The sequence below is a fragment of the Hydractinia symbiolongicarpus genome, chromosome 12, assembly GCF_029227915.1.
Source record: "Hydractinia symbiolongicarpus strain clone_291-10 chromosome 12, HSymV2.1, whole genome shotgun sequence".
In the NCBI taxonomy this organism is placed as follows: Eukaryota; Metazoa; Cnidaria; class Hydrozoa; order Anthoathecata; family Hydractiniidae; genus Hydractinia; species Hydractinia symbiolongicarpus.
Window position 1 is genome coordinate 15,920,740 of NC_079886.1, and position 15,613 is coordinate 15,936,352.

Sequence of the window (15,613 nt, forward strand, 5' to 3'; positions counted from 1 at the left end):
TTTTTTTTTCACTAACCACTTAGTAAGCAAAAAAGCTCCCATAATACTATTACGAAATTTTTTGACGTTTACCATAGTGCTAATACGCGAAGTTTAAGGAAAAAGGAAATCAATCACGAATCATTGGTATAAGAGCTGTCATTTAGGTAAATAACGTGTGGTGGGTATTTGTAAATAATTATTCGGCTCGTTTAATCAATTCTTTGCACTGGGGGATGCGCAAATAATCAAGAAGGGAGATAGTCAGTTGAATTAGTTGCGAGTTAAATTTTAGTGGTGCTGCACACAAAGAAGTTAGCCAGTTGAAATTTTACTCATAATTTCATAGCAGTTGTGAACCCTGATAGTCATGTAGAACAGTTTATGGTGCAATAAGTAGACTTCAGATAATCAGAGAAAGACATTAAAATATAGAGTTATGTATATACATGGATGTACGCTATATAATAACATAAAACATGTACAATAAAAATATTTTATTCTTAACGAAGCTTTTTGTTACCTAGAAACATCTTCAGGTATATACAAAAATTAAAATTATCCACTTTATATACATCATTAAAATACCATCTTTATCGACATAAAAACGCATGCGAGAATAAAATTTACCTAAGAGATTAGAAAAACTAAAAACCAATAATGAACCTAAAGAGTTTACGTCACTCTATACCTAAATATATAAAAACAGTTGATATCTTTTTGTTCGTTAAGGGATGGATTAGACGACACGATAAAAACGCCTCTAAAATCTTTTGCTTTCTATTATCTATAGGTGCTCTGCTTAAAATTCACCAATTAAATACATCATCAGTGTTCAAAAGCAAATGCTTTGATATTTCTGATCTTTTATTATTACTGACGTGTGCTTTCCAACGGAGTGAGGCGTTACGCTTTGTCTCCCCAATATAAGTTACATCATATGAACATACGCCTTTGTATTACCATTGCTTGGATGAGTAACACGATTTTTAACGCGGAATAACGATCGCAGTTTGGTGGTTTTCAAAAAATATACAGCATTAACTTAAAGTTTTGAAAAAATCTGAAGATTTGTTACCACATTTCTAACTGCTTTTTCATTTTTCATGCAAAATGGTAACTTGAATATCACCTTAGGTCTCTTCAAATAATCAAGAAGGTATGATTTGGTCTTCTTTAACTGACCTGAAATCGTTGATTTGTGCATCAATGAAACGATTTGGATAACCTGCCTTAATATACTTTGCTTAAATTTTTTTAACTTCAATGTCAAAGTAACTTCCAATTCTGAAAGATCTGTTCAGCTCTCTTTTAAGAACGCTTCTTTTATATTGCAATGTTATTTTCAATGACCAAAGAAACGTTAATTTTGTTTCTTTATTAACGACACTAAACGACGAAGAACCATTTTCTAGTCGATTGATTTTCGTATCAAGAAAGCGTTTAGAATTAATTTCAGTTAGTTTAATCTTTGGGTGAAAATTTTTTAGAGCATGAAATAATTCGTCATGGACATCTTTTTTCCGTCTTGGTAAAAGTATCGTCTACAAAACGTTTGTAGAAAGAAGGAGCTAATGGCTTAACTTAATTCGCGCCATTTTGCTCATGAAGCAACCAGTGAACACGACTGAGAGAGGACCACCCATTGAAACCCCATCGGCTTGTTTAAAGAAGTTGTCATTTCATTATTGTGTCCTACTTTTGTCAGTCATGATTTCAGGACCTTTGCCTATTTGATTAACTTGATAGCAGCGAAAAACGTCTTTATTTAATAGCTTACCACAGTTATATATTTTATTTATATCATGTTTTAAGACTTCAAATATTATTGCATGATGGTGCACATATTAAAATTTTACAAGATAACTCCAAACCGATTAGTTACTGTGGTCATTTTCTTGTTGCCTAAGTGTTACCGCCCTAAAACTTACTTTTTGTTTCCTTTAAAAAATTGAAATAGTGACTTACAACGTAGTATGGTATACTGTTAGGCTGTTTCCATAAAATGGAACCAAAAAACATTTCTACTGTTACCATAGTTCCGGAGTTCTTAATTTTAACCGTTTCTAGAGAAACTAGCAGACCGTTTTCGGCAAAATATCAAATTTGGCAAAGATAAATGTGTATGAACAGAAATTCTCATTAATGAAAGGTGTAAATAAATTATGTACCACATTTGGGGCCAGATAGTTAATCTTTTACATTATATTATTAACTAAAAAATTATACATGTCAAATTTTGATGAAGGTTTTTGCATAAATTTTTTTTTCTGATGCAGAAGATTTAGTAAAAATCAGTATTGTTAAATAACGAAAATTTTATTGCGGAAAAAGAGTTAAAACTTCGTGGTAGAAATTTTTGTGGATAATAGATTTTATTTCAGATAGATGTAATTAACAGTTAACATAATGATAATATAACAAAAGTAGTTACTCCCTGTGTACTGACTGGCCAGACTAACTAAAGCTAATTGGTTTAAACCACACCTACCTTTCGTCAGCTACCTAGTTAGCTAGCTAACTGCACTTGCTTACTTTTGAAATATAGTGTTAGTAACTATTTGGGACAATACTTTTCAAAGGTAACAATAAAAATAGCCAATGTGGTGCCAACAATAACATTTCTTTCTGGTTTAAAACGTTGGACGCTCGACTTTTATTAGCTAGGATAACCTTGACGGAATCAACAATTTTTAGTCATAATAACCTTGAATTTTGTGTATTTTTAAATAGAATACAGTCCATAAACCATTAAAGAATACTCTTTTTTGATTTTAGTGTTATAACAGTAAAGCCTGGAGGCATAAAATTTATTTTATACTTCCATGGGTAAAGTAACAAGTTAAATTTTCTGTTAATGTTGTTGTTTTCTTCTTGTTGCCCTACCTTTATGAAAAAATTTGTCCCTACAAGCGCTTCACTAGTACCCAGACTTCGCTGTATGAAAGTCGGTAATAAAAAAAATGTGAGTTTGCTTTTAAAGTGTGGTGCTAGAATATTTAACATATACACTTATGCCGCACAAATGGGGGTCAAAGCTGTTAGTCCCATTAAAAAACTGTTATGTCTTGTATTGCCTGAACTATTAAATTTTCTTGCTTAAAAATGAGTGCAAAGCAGAAAATATGTGTATAAATACACATTTTTTTTACAAGATACATATGCTCAAATTGGCAAAGAACTAAGAAACATCTAAGAAACATGGGCAGGTTAGAAAGGCAAGAAACAATATTTTTCTAAGACATCATCTTCCCCAAGAACCAAAAACCTAAATGCATGTTTCTCGTAAAAAAAAAAATGTGTATGTGCAAAAGATGCTTTGGGACATTTGTGAGGTTATTTTGATAACAATTACTCACAGAAGATTGGTCATGCCTTGACTGGTATTGATCATATTTATACCATGTCATAAAATGTAACAACAAATGGCCTAAAAATATAACGACTGGTCCATTTAGTCCGTAATTTTCTTAGCATGTAGTTAAACTGTAATTATTAATTATCTTATATCTCATATTAAAAATGCCTAAATTCTGAATCTGGAAGGTTAATTATTTTTATGCTAATTCAACTAAAAAATGTAAAAGCACTATCATCTATGCTTTCATGAAATGATTCTGAAGAAGCATTATTATGGATTAGTTGTTTCTCAATATTAATATGCTAAGTCATAAAACATGGAATTATGGTCTTTAGCGCAACTAGTTCCAGAGGAAGTGTAATTATGTAAAGTGTAATAAGAACTTATTTTGGTTAGTTACTTGGAGCATTTCGCAGTGGAGTTTTACAAAAGAGTTTAACCAGAAAGTGAATATTTTTATCAGCGATTGTACCCAATAGCGTGCCCTTTTAACGAAAACTTCTCACATTGTTACCCAAACTTAATAAATTTCCCAAAAACTTGGAAATTTTATCAAATAAGAAAATAGACCATTTTTTATTCTTTTATTGATTTTTTAGGTAACTTGTCACGTGACGTTAAACCGGAGGTAAAGTAAAAATACATCGAGCTGAAAAGTTAAAATATCACTAAATATAAATTTTGGGTAAATAAATTAATATTTTAAAAATAGCACAAAGCATCTATTTAATTTACAGACCAGTCAACCAAAATAAAATTAGGATTATTTTATGGGTTGGGAATGTATTTATTAATGGAGGTGATATTGGATCATGTTGATGGTTGTTATGGTGAAATACCCCTTGAAACATGGCTAACTCATTTCACAACAGCCTCAATTTTCGTTTAAAAAAGTTTTAAAATTTCCATTAGATTAACCAGAAATATGATAGTTTTACAAAGCAATAGATCTACCGATAGGGCTGCAATAGCCATTGGGAGAACCTCCAAGGCTTGCCCGGATGGTAATTATTTCCAGTTTTGCTGATTGTTGCCTGATTGTCCATAAAATTCAAATTTTATTGTGTGAAAGTATGCATACATGCATGCAAAATCTGGTTAAACTGTTTTCAGCATTTTTAATATATAGCTATATAAGCTACGAAGGACTAAGTTTTTTATCATACGAATATTATCAATAATCAACATTTATTTCAAATATCCATAAATTTACAACTGTTCTTAATGGCAGACTGGCTGAAAATATAAATACATGTACATGTATACAACACATCAAAAAACATTTAATCATCATACGAATCAGGATAATGTGTTCTGTAAACAAACTGGCTTAAGGTTATATTAAATCTTAAGACAAAAATATTGGTGTAATAAAAATTAGGTTAGAAAAATATAAAATTTTATTAGTTAAAAGTTTTTTTTTCTTTTCTTCTTTTTTCTTCTTAATTTTAGAATTTGTTGGTAATTGGTTTGAGAATTTCTATTTCTTTAGAAGAATTTTTAAAAGAATATATTTTAATTTTTATAAATGTATAATTTTATTAGTACCGCCTTGCAATTAATGCCACTCCTAAAACTCAAAGAAGTTGAATAAGAGCCGCGGGCAGCATTTAAAAAAAGAATTGAATAATACAAAGCGAAATCTAGTGAAATCTAAAATATGGCTTTAAAAGATAATATTTTTTTAGATGTTTATCATTTTTCTAAGCGTTGAAGACAATTTGGAAATGTTTTAGATATAAAAAGGGAAATATGGCAGAAAAGATTGTAAGGATTACAAGGCAGATGTTTTTTATTAACAAAAATAACAAACAAACAAAACAAAAAATGAATATAAGTATTAAAGAAAAAAAGAAAATAATTAAAGAAATTATTGATTTGAAGTAGACAGATTTGCGATTTCAATTTTTCAAATCAATGTCTAAATGAAAAAGATAATTTTTTATTCTTCATTTTTTTTTAAATAGCTTTTTTTAATGCGAAGGTTTAGTTAAGAAGTTTCGAAATTGTGTGCAAGTTTTCACCATCTGCTTAGATATTTTGAATACATAAAAATAGACGTAGTTTTTAAAAGTTATTAGTGTGGCCACCATATGGAAGCGGACGTGAGTAAAAGTAGTGATGTTTTTTAATTTTTATTTGTAAAGTCAACTTCAATAATTAAATTGTTTCTCCACGCATGGTTGATCATCTTTACAAAAAAAAGATTGAAAGGGTAAGATCGTTTGAATCAAATGAAAAAAATTCATGGATGAGTTGCTATCAGGATTCCATCATGATAACTGGTTTGTTCGTAAATTTGTTTGGCGAATTTACTCTTCTATCATTCAGAAAGTAATGTGATGCTCGACCATTTTTTTTTGGCGAGAGACATGTAAATTAGTACTGGACCATTCGAACGTTTTGTAAGTAATAAGATAATTAATTATTTTCCTATAACAATTTTAAGAAGAGGAATGAAGATATGCAGCTTTATTTTATATGCGGGTTTAATACAAGACATTAGGCGCATGCGCAAGCTAACACACCTGCTTTACTCACCAAAAATTAATTCAGGCAAATAAAAAAATATCTTAAAACTAAACAAACTGATATCTTAAAAAAGAGAGCGGAAAAAGTCGATAAATTTTAAAACTGCGTAAAAAACCTTTTCCCTTACATCTTTAAGATTACCGCTTTTATTTCACTGCCAACAATGGACGCAAAATATGTAGCCTCCCTTCCAACTGAGTTAACATAAAATAAAATAAGTTCTCATTCACCACGTTTCTTGAAAATGATTCATGTACTAACTACATTTTTTAATTTATTTCGATTTTTTTAGGAAAAACTTTAATATGTGTCTCTCCGTTTTAGGGACCAGTTCTAAAACTCTTTAGTTTTAGTTCCAAAAGTTGTTGTTTATTTTGAGAAAAATGGCGCTGTCGACACATGAGATGTGTTTAAAGTTTTTCGATAAAACCTACGCACATGATATACCACTACCGCTGTATAAATACCGTATGAATGTATGTCGACACAAAACTTATTTGAAAACTCAGCCAACTTTTTAGGCGGCATGGTACTAAATTTTTTAAAAAAGAACAGTTCCCAATAAAAGAGCGAGTACTGGTGTTTTGTTTTTTTCCAACATCCGCGTTGTGTATTACAAATAGAAAATGATCAATTTTATGTTGTGGATATTATAAGCAATATTTTTTTAATTCCAATTGCAATCTTTTCTACATTTCTCTGTGTATATTGTTTTCACTGTTTTAACTTATCTCTCGGCGCGTTATAAAGCACTTAAACGGAATGCGACAAAATATAAAAAAAAGACGAAATATATTTTGTTAAAATACGTGACCAAGTGAACTAAAATATTTTCTTTTACAAAAAAAATCATTTGTATTCTAAAGTCATACCAAGGCTGGGTTTGAGCGATAAAAACAGTTAAAACGTTTAATTTTTCCAAATATTAAAGCTCATCCTTCTTGTCAAAACAAACTTACATTCAAACAACAACTTCACAAAAGTCACAAAAACTAGTATATTAAAAAATGCGAGGTTATTTTGGTATTATCAGTACAGCGTTTCTCAGAGTATTAAATGTATTATACGTAAGAAAAAAATCATCGCGAATAACAAGCAATACACCTTTCTCGAGACCATGAGTCATACTTTTTTTAAACTCGTAAAATATGAATACCATATTTGAGTTCAGCATAGTTTGTTTAATTTATGTGTAAAAGTTTAACTTGATACGCCAACAGAAAGTGCTATTTTGAGGAGATATATATGACAGAAAAAGTCTTCTTAATGCTCACGTTACCATGTCCCGCCTCGTGTTCAAAAAGAGGTTGGACATGCCACAAATCTTTAAATTAGAATAGCAGGTTGTTTACTTGCTGCATTGTTTCGAAATTTTCTTTGTTTATGACATTTTTGATAAGGAATTCAAATCTGTTGTCCGTTTTTCATAAAACTCAACAGAAAAAGTTGCGGCACATCAAAAGAATAAGTCTCGGGAAAGGTGTATTATCCCTAGGTTATAAATTTCAGATTTAGGTTTTTCTTAGTTTTGAAAACCAAAATGATTTAAGCCTTAACCTGTTCTTATTTTTTTCATACTTCCTATAATACGAATTCCCGAATGAATGACCAGGGTAAATTTACATGTTGTATGCTGAACACCAAGCTTTGCTTATGATAAACTGGATAGACGGTAAGTTAATGTTTAAAGACGAAAGTCCACTTCAATCTTTTGGTACGTCTATTTATCCCTATTGGTTTCGAGTAAAAAATCTGGTGTAACACCGAGAGGGCGCTTTAACGACACCCAGATAATTTTTTATTGGAATGTGCTATGAATCTATTTTTTTGGCAAGAGAACATTTAACCATATTACTACCATAATATGAAAAAAATATGATTTTTGTATTCGAAGTATGTCGAGAAAAAAAGAATTTTGGCCAAAAAAACTACATTTTCAAATTTTCCTTGTACATAATGAATATAACAAGTTTGATATCTTTTTCTGACTTCATAAAGGATTGTATAATCAGGAAATATAAACAAAAAGGAACATAAATTTACATTATAAGTCGTGTATGTATAGCCAAGTTTTTCGTTATCTTTGGTTACATGTTTTGCATTTTTGCACTAAGTGAGTTTTGCATGTATGGCGAGAACATCCCTGGCAGATAGATCGGTTACTTGATAAAAGTTTCCTCTTTTTCGTGTACCCTGCACCAAAAGCTTCCTCTACACAAGTGCAACATCTTCCTCTTGTGTCGCTCAATGTTGGCCCTAACTTGTCGTTTGCGGGCAGTTCTGGCTGTGGAGGACGTCCTTTAATCAGTGCAATTTTGCTTTTCACGAGCCAAGTCAACCTTTCTGTGTTTCTCTGTTCAATGAAAGGTTTCACCAGCAGCATAACAAGTTCAAAACCATGTTTGAATAAATCTTGTTTTAACGGATCCATCTCAGTGTTCAATGCAAGTATCGTTGACGAATTCACCCGCGCCATGTCTAATAAATATGCAAATGCGACCGTTGTCCATTTTCTCGATTTCGTTTTACATGTAAGAAATTCTATTCGCTGGTCAACAATGTCGGTTCCGCCCTTTGTAAAATCATACAATTTGTATGTTTCAAACTTTTCTTCCTTGTCGTCTTTCGTGAGACCCATAACTGGTTTGGTCGTTGTCAGCATCAGTACATTTTTTGTCTCCGTTAATGTTTTCACCACGTACACCTCTCTTGTCAATTGCTCCCTATTTCTTACTTCTTTGAGGTCTGTTGGAATACCTTTACAGTTGATCTGTAGTGTACCAATACTAGTTATGCTCTTTTCGTACAACCACATTTCTAAGCTGAGTGAGGTATACAGTCTGTTGAAGGATATGTTTCTCCCATTTAACTGAACCTTACTCTCTAGGCTTTCAACCAAATACTTCACTATATTCTCAGTTCCTTGAATGTAGTATGCACCCCCTTCTTTCACAGGCTTTCCACTATATGGCGTAGCATTGAAAGTGTACGGATAGCGGGAGGCATTGACAGATTTGAATAATAATCCGTATTTTGCAGGCTTATTAGAATTGTACTGCTTGAATCCAATCTGAGTTCGCATTGGATATAAAGTTTCATCTAATGACAAATAATCTCCTGGCGCAACACAAGTCATACATTCGTTGTTGAATGATTCAAAAACTTCACGAAATGCTGCAAATCGATCAAACTTCCATCGTTCGTCGCGCTTACTTTCATTGTCAAATGATAGGTTGGACAAAATGAAAGTAAACCGACTTCTCGACATTGTCGCAGAAAATATTGGTGGGCCATATTCATTCGAAAACAGTTTCTTAACATTTAGAGTATTTAGCTGGTATATCCCCCAATATAAGATCAGTCCAATAACAACATTCACTTCAAAATCATTTGTGATTTTAAAAAATTATAACGGAAATTTTCTTTAAAAAGTTTTCTGGAAGGTTGTCAATCATCTCATTGATCTTCATATTCGTATATTCCATTATCCTGCTTACCATATCAGGAGTAACAAACAATTGGAAAGCTTATCGACTTGTTTTGACATTTTTCCCTTTCGGCTGTACACCTTGTCTGCCAGTAATGATGTTGGCACAGTCGAGACGGCCAAGGTTATTCATCAGCGGTTGATTTACAAATGCATACGTAACATCGTTATCTCTGCTATGATCAACCTTAACAACCCCTTCTATTTCGTTATGCTGCACCGGAGTGGGATAGGGTTTGTAATTGTTTATGTCAAGTGCAGAATCAATACTGTTGACTAATCGGTTCTTCGTCAATTGACGTCTTCGCTGTCGTCCCGGTTGTACATCTTCGACTTCCACGGCTTCTACTTCTCATCTTCACCGTCTTCGTCTTCTACTTCTCCGTCTTCTACTTTTTCATCTCTTCGACTGAAATAAAATAATATTTTCAGCACTGCTGTGTACTACTGAAAATACACCCTCATATAAAATAAGGAATGAGAAATATTAGCTTACCATCATCTCCATTTAGATCATTTAAATCTACCGCTTCTTCTTCACTTTCGTTATCATCATTTTGTTCTTCGACAAATGTAAGAATATCTGCCACTGCCTCTTCGGCCGTAATGCGTGCTTTTTCAGGAGGCATTGTAAATAATTAAATACTTTTGCTTCTATACAACTAAAAAATGAAGGACAAGTAAGCAATGTTATATATTCAAGTGATTAGCTACATATAGTGAATATGATAAAACGCTTTATGAAGATTTTGGCATGAAGCCACTGAACAGCCTGGCGATTCAGCCAGCATTGAACTGTGTCTTTAACTTTTTGGTGGCCTTTTATTATTAATGTATTTTTATCAACTAAAATCACCCCCTAAAAATATTATAAATATCAAAATAATGATAATTCATGAAAATTGAAAAACGGCGATTTTTCAGATATTTTGACGCGGTGTGACAAATTTGGTACTGGGACCGAACCGCGACATTTTTTTATAATTTTTTTCTTTTGCAATGATGCCGCGGTGAAAAAATATTAAAAGTCATAAAAACTTAGTACGACACAACAGATATTTAAGGAATGGCGGATAAAAATGACAAGGTGGTGGCAATAGGGTAAGGCGCACGGATCAAAGTGCTAAAAATTGCGCCATATTTAAGAGCGCTTTTGCCCGCACTGTTTGCTTTAAATGTCAAATTCATTTTTGAAACTTTTATGAGCGCTTAAAGCGCTACAGTGTATAATAACTTAATGTCATGACTTCAACCACTGAGTTTACTTGAATCGACGCCATCTTAAGGGCGTAATTCGGTTTCCAGTTGCTATTGTGCCGCTTGCTCGCACGATCGTGCAGCGCTAAGTATGTTGTACTTTGCCATTAAACTCTCATTGAGGGAGGGGGGGAGGATTATCCCGCCCTCCCCTTAATAACTTATCATAGGCTGGTCCAAATTGAATCAAACTTGGTACACTTATGTCAGCACTTTTCTGTGACGCCATTGAAATTTAATCAAAACACCACTATTTACTTAAAATTGAGTTACTTTAGTTCTAGAGAATTTTCATTTATTAAATTTTATTGTTTATTTATTAAAAGAATATTTTAACAGGTATAAAACTTCAGCTACGCATAAAATATATGCACACAACTTTTATCAATGATTCTCCTGTACAATATTAGTAAATTAGTGAGAAGACTGAAATGTATATGTATATTTCATCAAAAACTAAAAAATAAAAACTCTTTGGTGCCAAACGACTGTTGAGCAGTAAGAGAACTTCACCGAAATGTAAAAACAGGCATAAAAGGCAACCGCGATAAAAATAAATGAATGGCAGAACACTTTCTAATATTTAACGATAATTCGTTAAATAATTCAGCACCGGAATAATAAGGATGTCTTTCCAATTTCCAGTTTGACTTTTGGGATGTCAATATAATATCCACAGTTTCTAGTATTCCTTAAGTGACGCTTCATAATAAAATACTGATTGAAATTGGAGCACATATCGCTATCCAAAGCCTTCTTCACAACAACTACAGCTTCTTTTGTATTGAATTTAAGATTTTTAGAACAGGTTTTCCAATGATGTGGCTTGCACGATTTTTTATTGATTCGAATTTCGACTTTTGTGTACGATTGTAAGACAGTTTGACAGTGCTACGATATGTCAGTACCGGTAAAATCATCATGGTGTAAATTTTATATGCAGAATCTACTGTGAGGTAAACACGTAGCCGTTGGAGCAATCGTAATCTTCCACTTGCCTTTTTGTAGATCTTAACAAAATCGTTATTGAAGTTCTTGTCAACAACAATTCCTAAGTCTTTGTATTCCATGACATTATTTATTTCTGAAAGTTATTTAACATATATTCCGGTTTTTACATAGTTCGCTGAAAATCCCCTTTTTCCCATTTCGGGCAATCCGGGAAATCAGAAAATCGGAATAATTACGTGTCCAAAACATACAGAAGGATTCTACTTGATGAATTTGAGATTTTTAGGGGTAGTTTCGAATAATAGCTAATATCAAACTCTTTGAGAGGTATGGAACCGAAATATTTAGCATGCAAGTGTCTAATAGATAAATATTGAAACTTAGTAAGTATCAAACATAGCATAAAGGAGTTAATAAAAAAAAACGTTAGGAGGGGCGGAATCTGCCGCCTCCCCGGATCGAACAGCGTTGAATGTAGTTACAAATTAAATTTATTCTTTACCTAACAGTCTCCGTGTTTTCAGTCTTGATTTAGTACCAAGCCACTGACCTAGGTGGAATCATTTTAGATAAGTCTCGGTTTCGTGTGGGTAGTGTTTACAATATGGAGAACGAAAGTAGCCGCACGAGGAAGGAAGCTCTGAAAGTTTGAAAACACCATTGCACTGATACTTTGAATTTATTAATTTTTAACGTCGTAATTTGTAATAATAATAGTATGTATTTTTTATGTAAAATAATGAAAGTGACTATTATAAATTGCTGTTTTATTTTATCCCTTCTGGATTTTTTTGTACCTGTATTTTTAGAGCTTCTAAAATTAATTATTTAGAGAAAGCTTCGGATAAGTGGGACATTTGTTAAGTGGAACCATTTTTTTCGTTTCCTTGAAAGTTCCTCTCATTGAGCGGCAACTGTTTTTAGCTTTAAAATGCTTTAAATAAAACTTCATAAGTATTCAAGCTCGCTTTTTGGAAAATCGAGAAGTGATCCCTTTTGATTATTCCACGAATGTTACTTATTTCAAAGCTGTCTTTAGACTTTTTCTTATTTTCTGGGGTAGTGTTTGGCTATTAGTATTAATATTACTTCAAATCGGCTTGAATAATTTTTATTGTTATAAACTCAAATATAATCTTGAATTCACCACGAAGACATCTTGCATTCAAGTTTTAAAGGCATGCAGGTTTTTAATTCAAAATAAAACAATAGAAATAAATTTTTTATAATTGTTTTTTTTAACAAAGCACAGTAAAATGATGGTTAGACGAAGTTTTGTCAAAAAGATTTGGTAATAGTATTCTTTTCTTCAAAGATGAAATGATTATTGTTACTACATTCTTAACGGGCACTCTTTCTTTTTTGTAAGATCTTTTTTATTCTTATGTATATATTTTTAACGAATTTCTGACGCAAACATCTGTTCTAGGAAGCGAAAACTTGCCAGAAATTGGTTAAATAGTGTTGCTAATCTTATCATGCTTAAAAGAACCATATTGTTTCCTCAGCAAATTTCTTAAATAACTGTGTCTCTATTTTTGCTTTTAGGCTTTAAATATATTGCTCACAAAAAAAATCATGAACAAAATGCGAAATCGAGTGACATTGAACATAAGTGGTGAAATATTTGAAACTTTGGAAAAAACCCTGTTGAGATACCCTACCACTTTGCTGGGCGATGCTCTCAAAAGAAATTGCTATTACTGTCAACATTCAAAGCAATATTTCTTCAATCGAAATCGTCTGTGTTTTGGTGCTATTCTGTATTTTTATCAATCGTATGGGATATTGTCGTGTCCTTCAGACATATCTATGGACATCTTCGAAGGAGAATGTCAATTTTTTCAACTCCCTGTCAAGAGTATACAGAATATGAGGTCTAAACATGGTATGCTTCTGCTTGAAGAAACCACACCAGAATGTCATATTGTGACATTTAAACAGAAAATTTGGAATTTATTTGAAAATCCCGAAACTTCAAGTGGGGCAAAGTGGGTGGCGATATTTTCATTAAGTATGATATCTTTTTCTGTATTCACAACATGCTTAGAGACTCTACCGCAATTTAATAAAACTGCAACACGTATGAATAAAAATCCATGGGCTTTGATTGAGTTTTCACTAAATATTTGGTTCTTCCTGGAACTATTAGCACGATTCCTTTCCTCTCCTAGAAAGAATAAATTTCTTTTGAGCTCACTAAATTGGATAGATGCATTTGCTGTCATTCCGTATTTTATTGTGTTATGCATAAGTGCTAAAAATGTGCAGTCATTAGCATTTTTACGTATTCTTCGATTTATGCGAGTCATTCGATTATTTCGACTTTCAAAACATTCGAAACGCCTACAAGTTGTTGGGGAAATTATCAAATCCAGTATAGGGGACTTGCAGCTACTGTTGCTATGCTTAGCCATGCTAATGATATTTGGCGGGAGCTTAATGTATTACTTAGAAGGACACTCGAACAGCTCACAATTCTCCAGCATTCCACAGGCGTTATGGTGGGCAGTACAAACGATAACTACATTAGGTTACGGTGATGTGTATCCTGTCACTCTTCAGGGTAAACTTCTAGCATCATGTTTCATGGCATTTGGAGCTTTAACAATATCATTACCAGTGCTGTCTATTGTAACAAAATTTATGATAATGTACTCACAAAATGTATCAGATTAATCAATCTCCATACTAATAGTTGTAAATTGTCTCTGCGTTCAAAATGGTCGGACTGCAGCGTTAGTTAACGGCCCCTGCAGAGTAATTTTATTACTTCATGCTAACAAAACAGCAACAATGCACGAAATACCAATGCACCTAGATTTTGCCACAGGCAAACGACTAGTCTGTTATATTTTACCATTTTTCATATCTGTCTACTGTACACCTTAAACATGTCACTGAGATCCCATTTATGTGTTCCGGAAGCCGATATCTTCCAACTGGATAGAAAAATGCGTATTTAATGCAATTTAACAGAATGTTTTTTTATATAAAAAGATGGATTACAGTAGACGTCCGTTAATTCGAACACGCAAGGGACTAAATTATTTGTTCGAATTAACGAATGTTCGAATTATCGGAAGTTCAGAAAAAACAAGAATTTTAATAAACGTTAAAAGGTTTTATGCTAATATAACTTTATTACTACCCCCTTTTTTTAGTACAACTTTTATAAAAATCTTTTAACGTTTTTTGCTTGGCGATGGGAAAGGCCTCCAAATTCCTTGTAAACTTCATTTTATTGGAAATGCCAATTTAATTGATAAATTGAAAGAAATTTTGCCACCAATGATGCAATAAAAATGAATAAAAATGAAAACATTTTTTATTTTTCCATAAGATTTTATTTATAGATACACAAAATTTCGAATTAACGAGCATAATGCAGCCTTGGGATTAAAAAATTGTTCGAATTAGCGAAATGTTTGAATTAACGAAGTTCGAATTAAGCAGCTCAAAATATAAGACTTTATTAAACCAAACTCAAGGGACTTGGAAATTTGTTCGAAATAACGGAAAGTTCGAATTAAGCGGCATTCGAATTAACGGAAGTGTACTGTACATAACAAACAGAGCTAGCTATGGTTCTCACACCCACACTTACACACCCCTATATCGTTAAGTTCGTAATACCCCATACCCGAAAATGTTATATAATTTTTGATTGTGAAATTTTTACATATAGGAAACAAAAATTTTAACTCCCCCCTCAATTCTTTTCTTCCTATTTCGAACTTTAAATTTATGCCTGCGTAAGTTGGAACTTTTGTTTCTACTGCAAAACTCGAACTTAAAAACGAATTTTAAATTTTAAATTGCATTGATTCCTGCTGTTGTTCAAATGAGCACAATTCACACTGCCGTAAAACAAATAAAATTAAGAAGAATGAAATGCATAAATATTTTCTTGACGAAAGTAAATTTCTTAATAAACTTAAATGCAAAAGAACCTCAAGACTTCCAGTGCTTTCAGTGGCGGATTAAGGGTTGTCAAGCTAGTCGGGTGGACGCACTTAATTTCCGTCAAAAGCCTTGTTGTTGCA

At 32.4% G+C, this 15,613-nt stretch overlaps 1 protein-coding gene across 1 annotated transcript; it reads left to right on the forward strand.

Annotated features, from left to right (window-relative positions):
• Positions 1–5,324: 5,324 nt before the first annotated feature.
• LOC130622070 (shaker-related potassium channel tsha2-like) lies at positions 5,325–14,262 on the forward strand. The gene is made up of 2 exons (XM_057437463.1): positions 5,325–5,745; positions 13,116–14,262. Exon 2 carries the CDS (start codon positions 13,146–13,148, stop codon positions 14,244–14,246), a length of 1,101 nt encoding a protein of 366 aa, XP_057293446.1. The 5' UTR covers positions 5,325–5,745; positions 13,116–13,145; the 3' UTR covers positions 14,247–14,262.
• Positions 14,263–15,613: the final 1,351 nt, after the last annotated feature.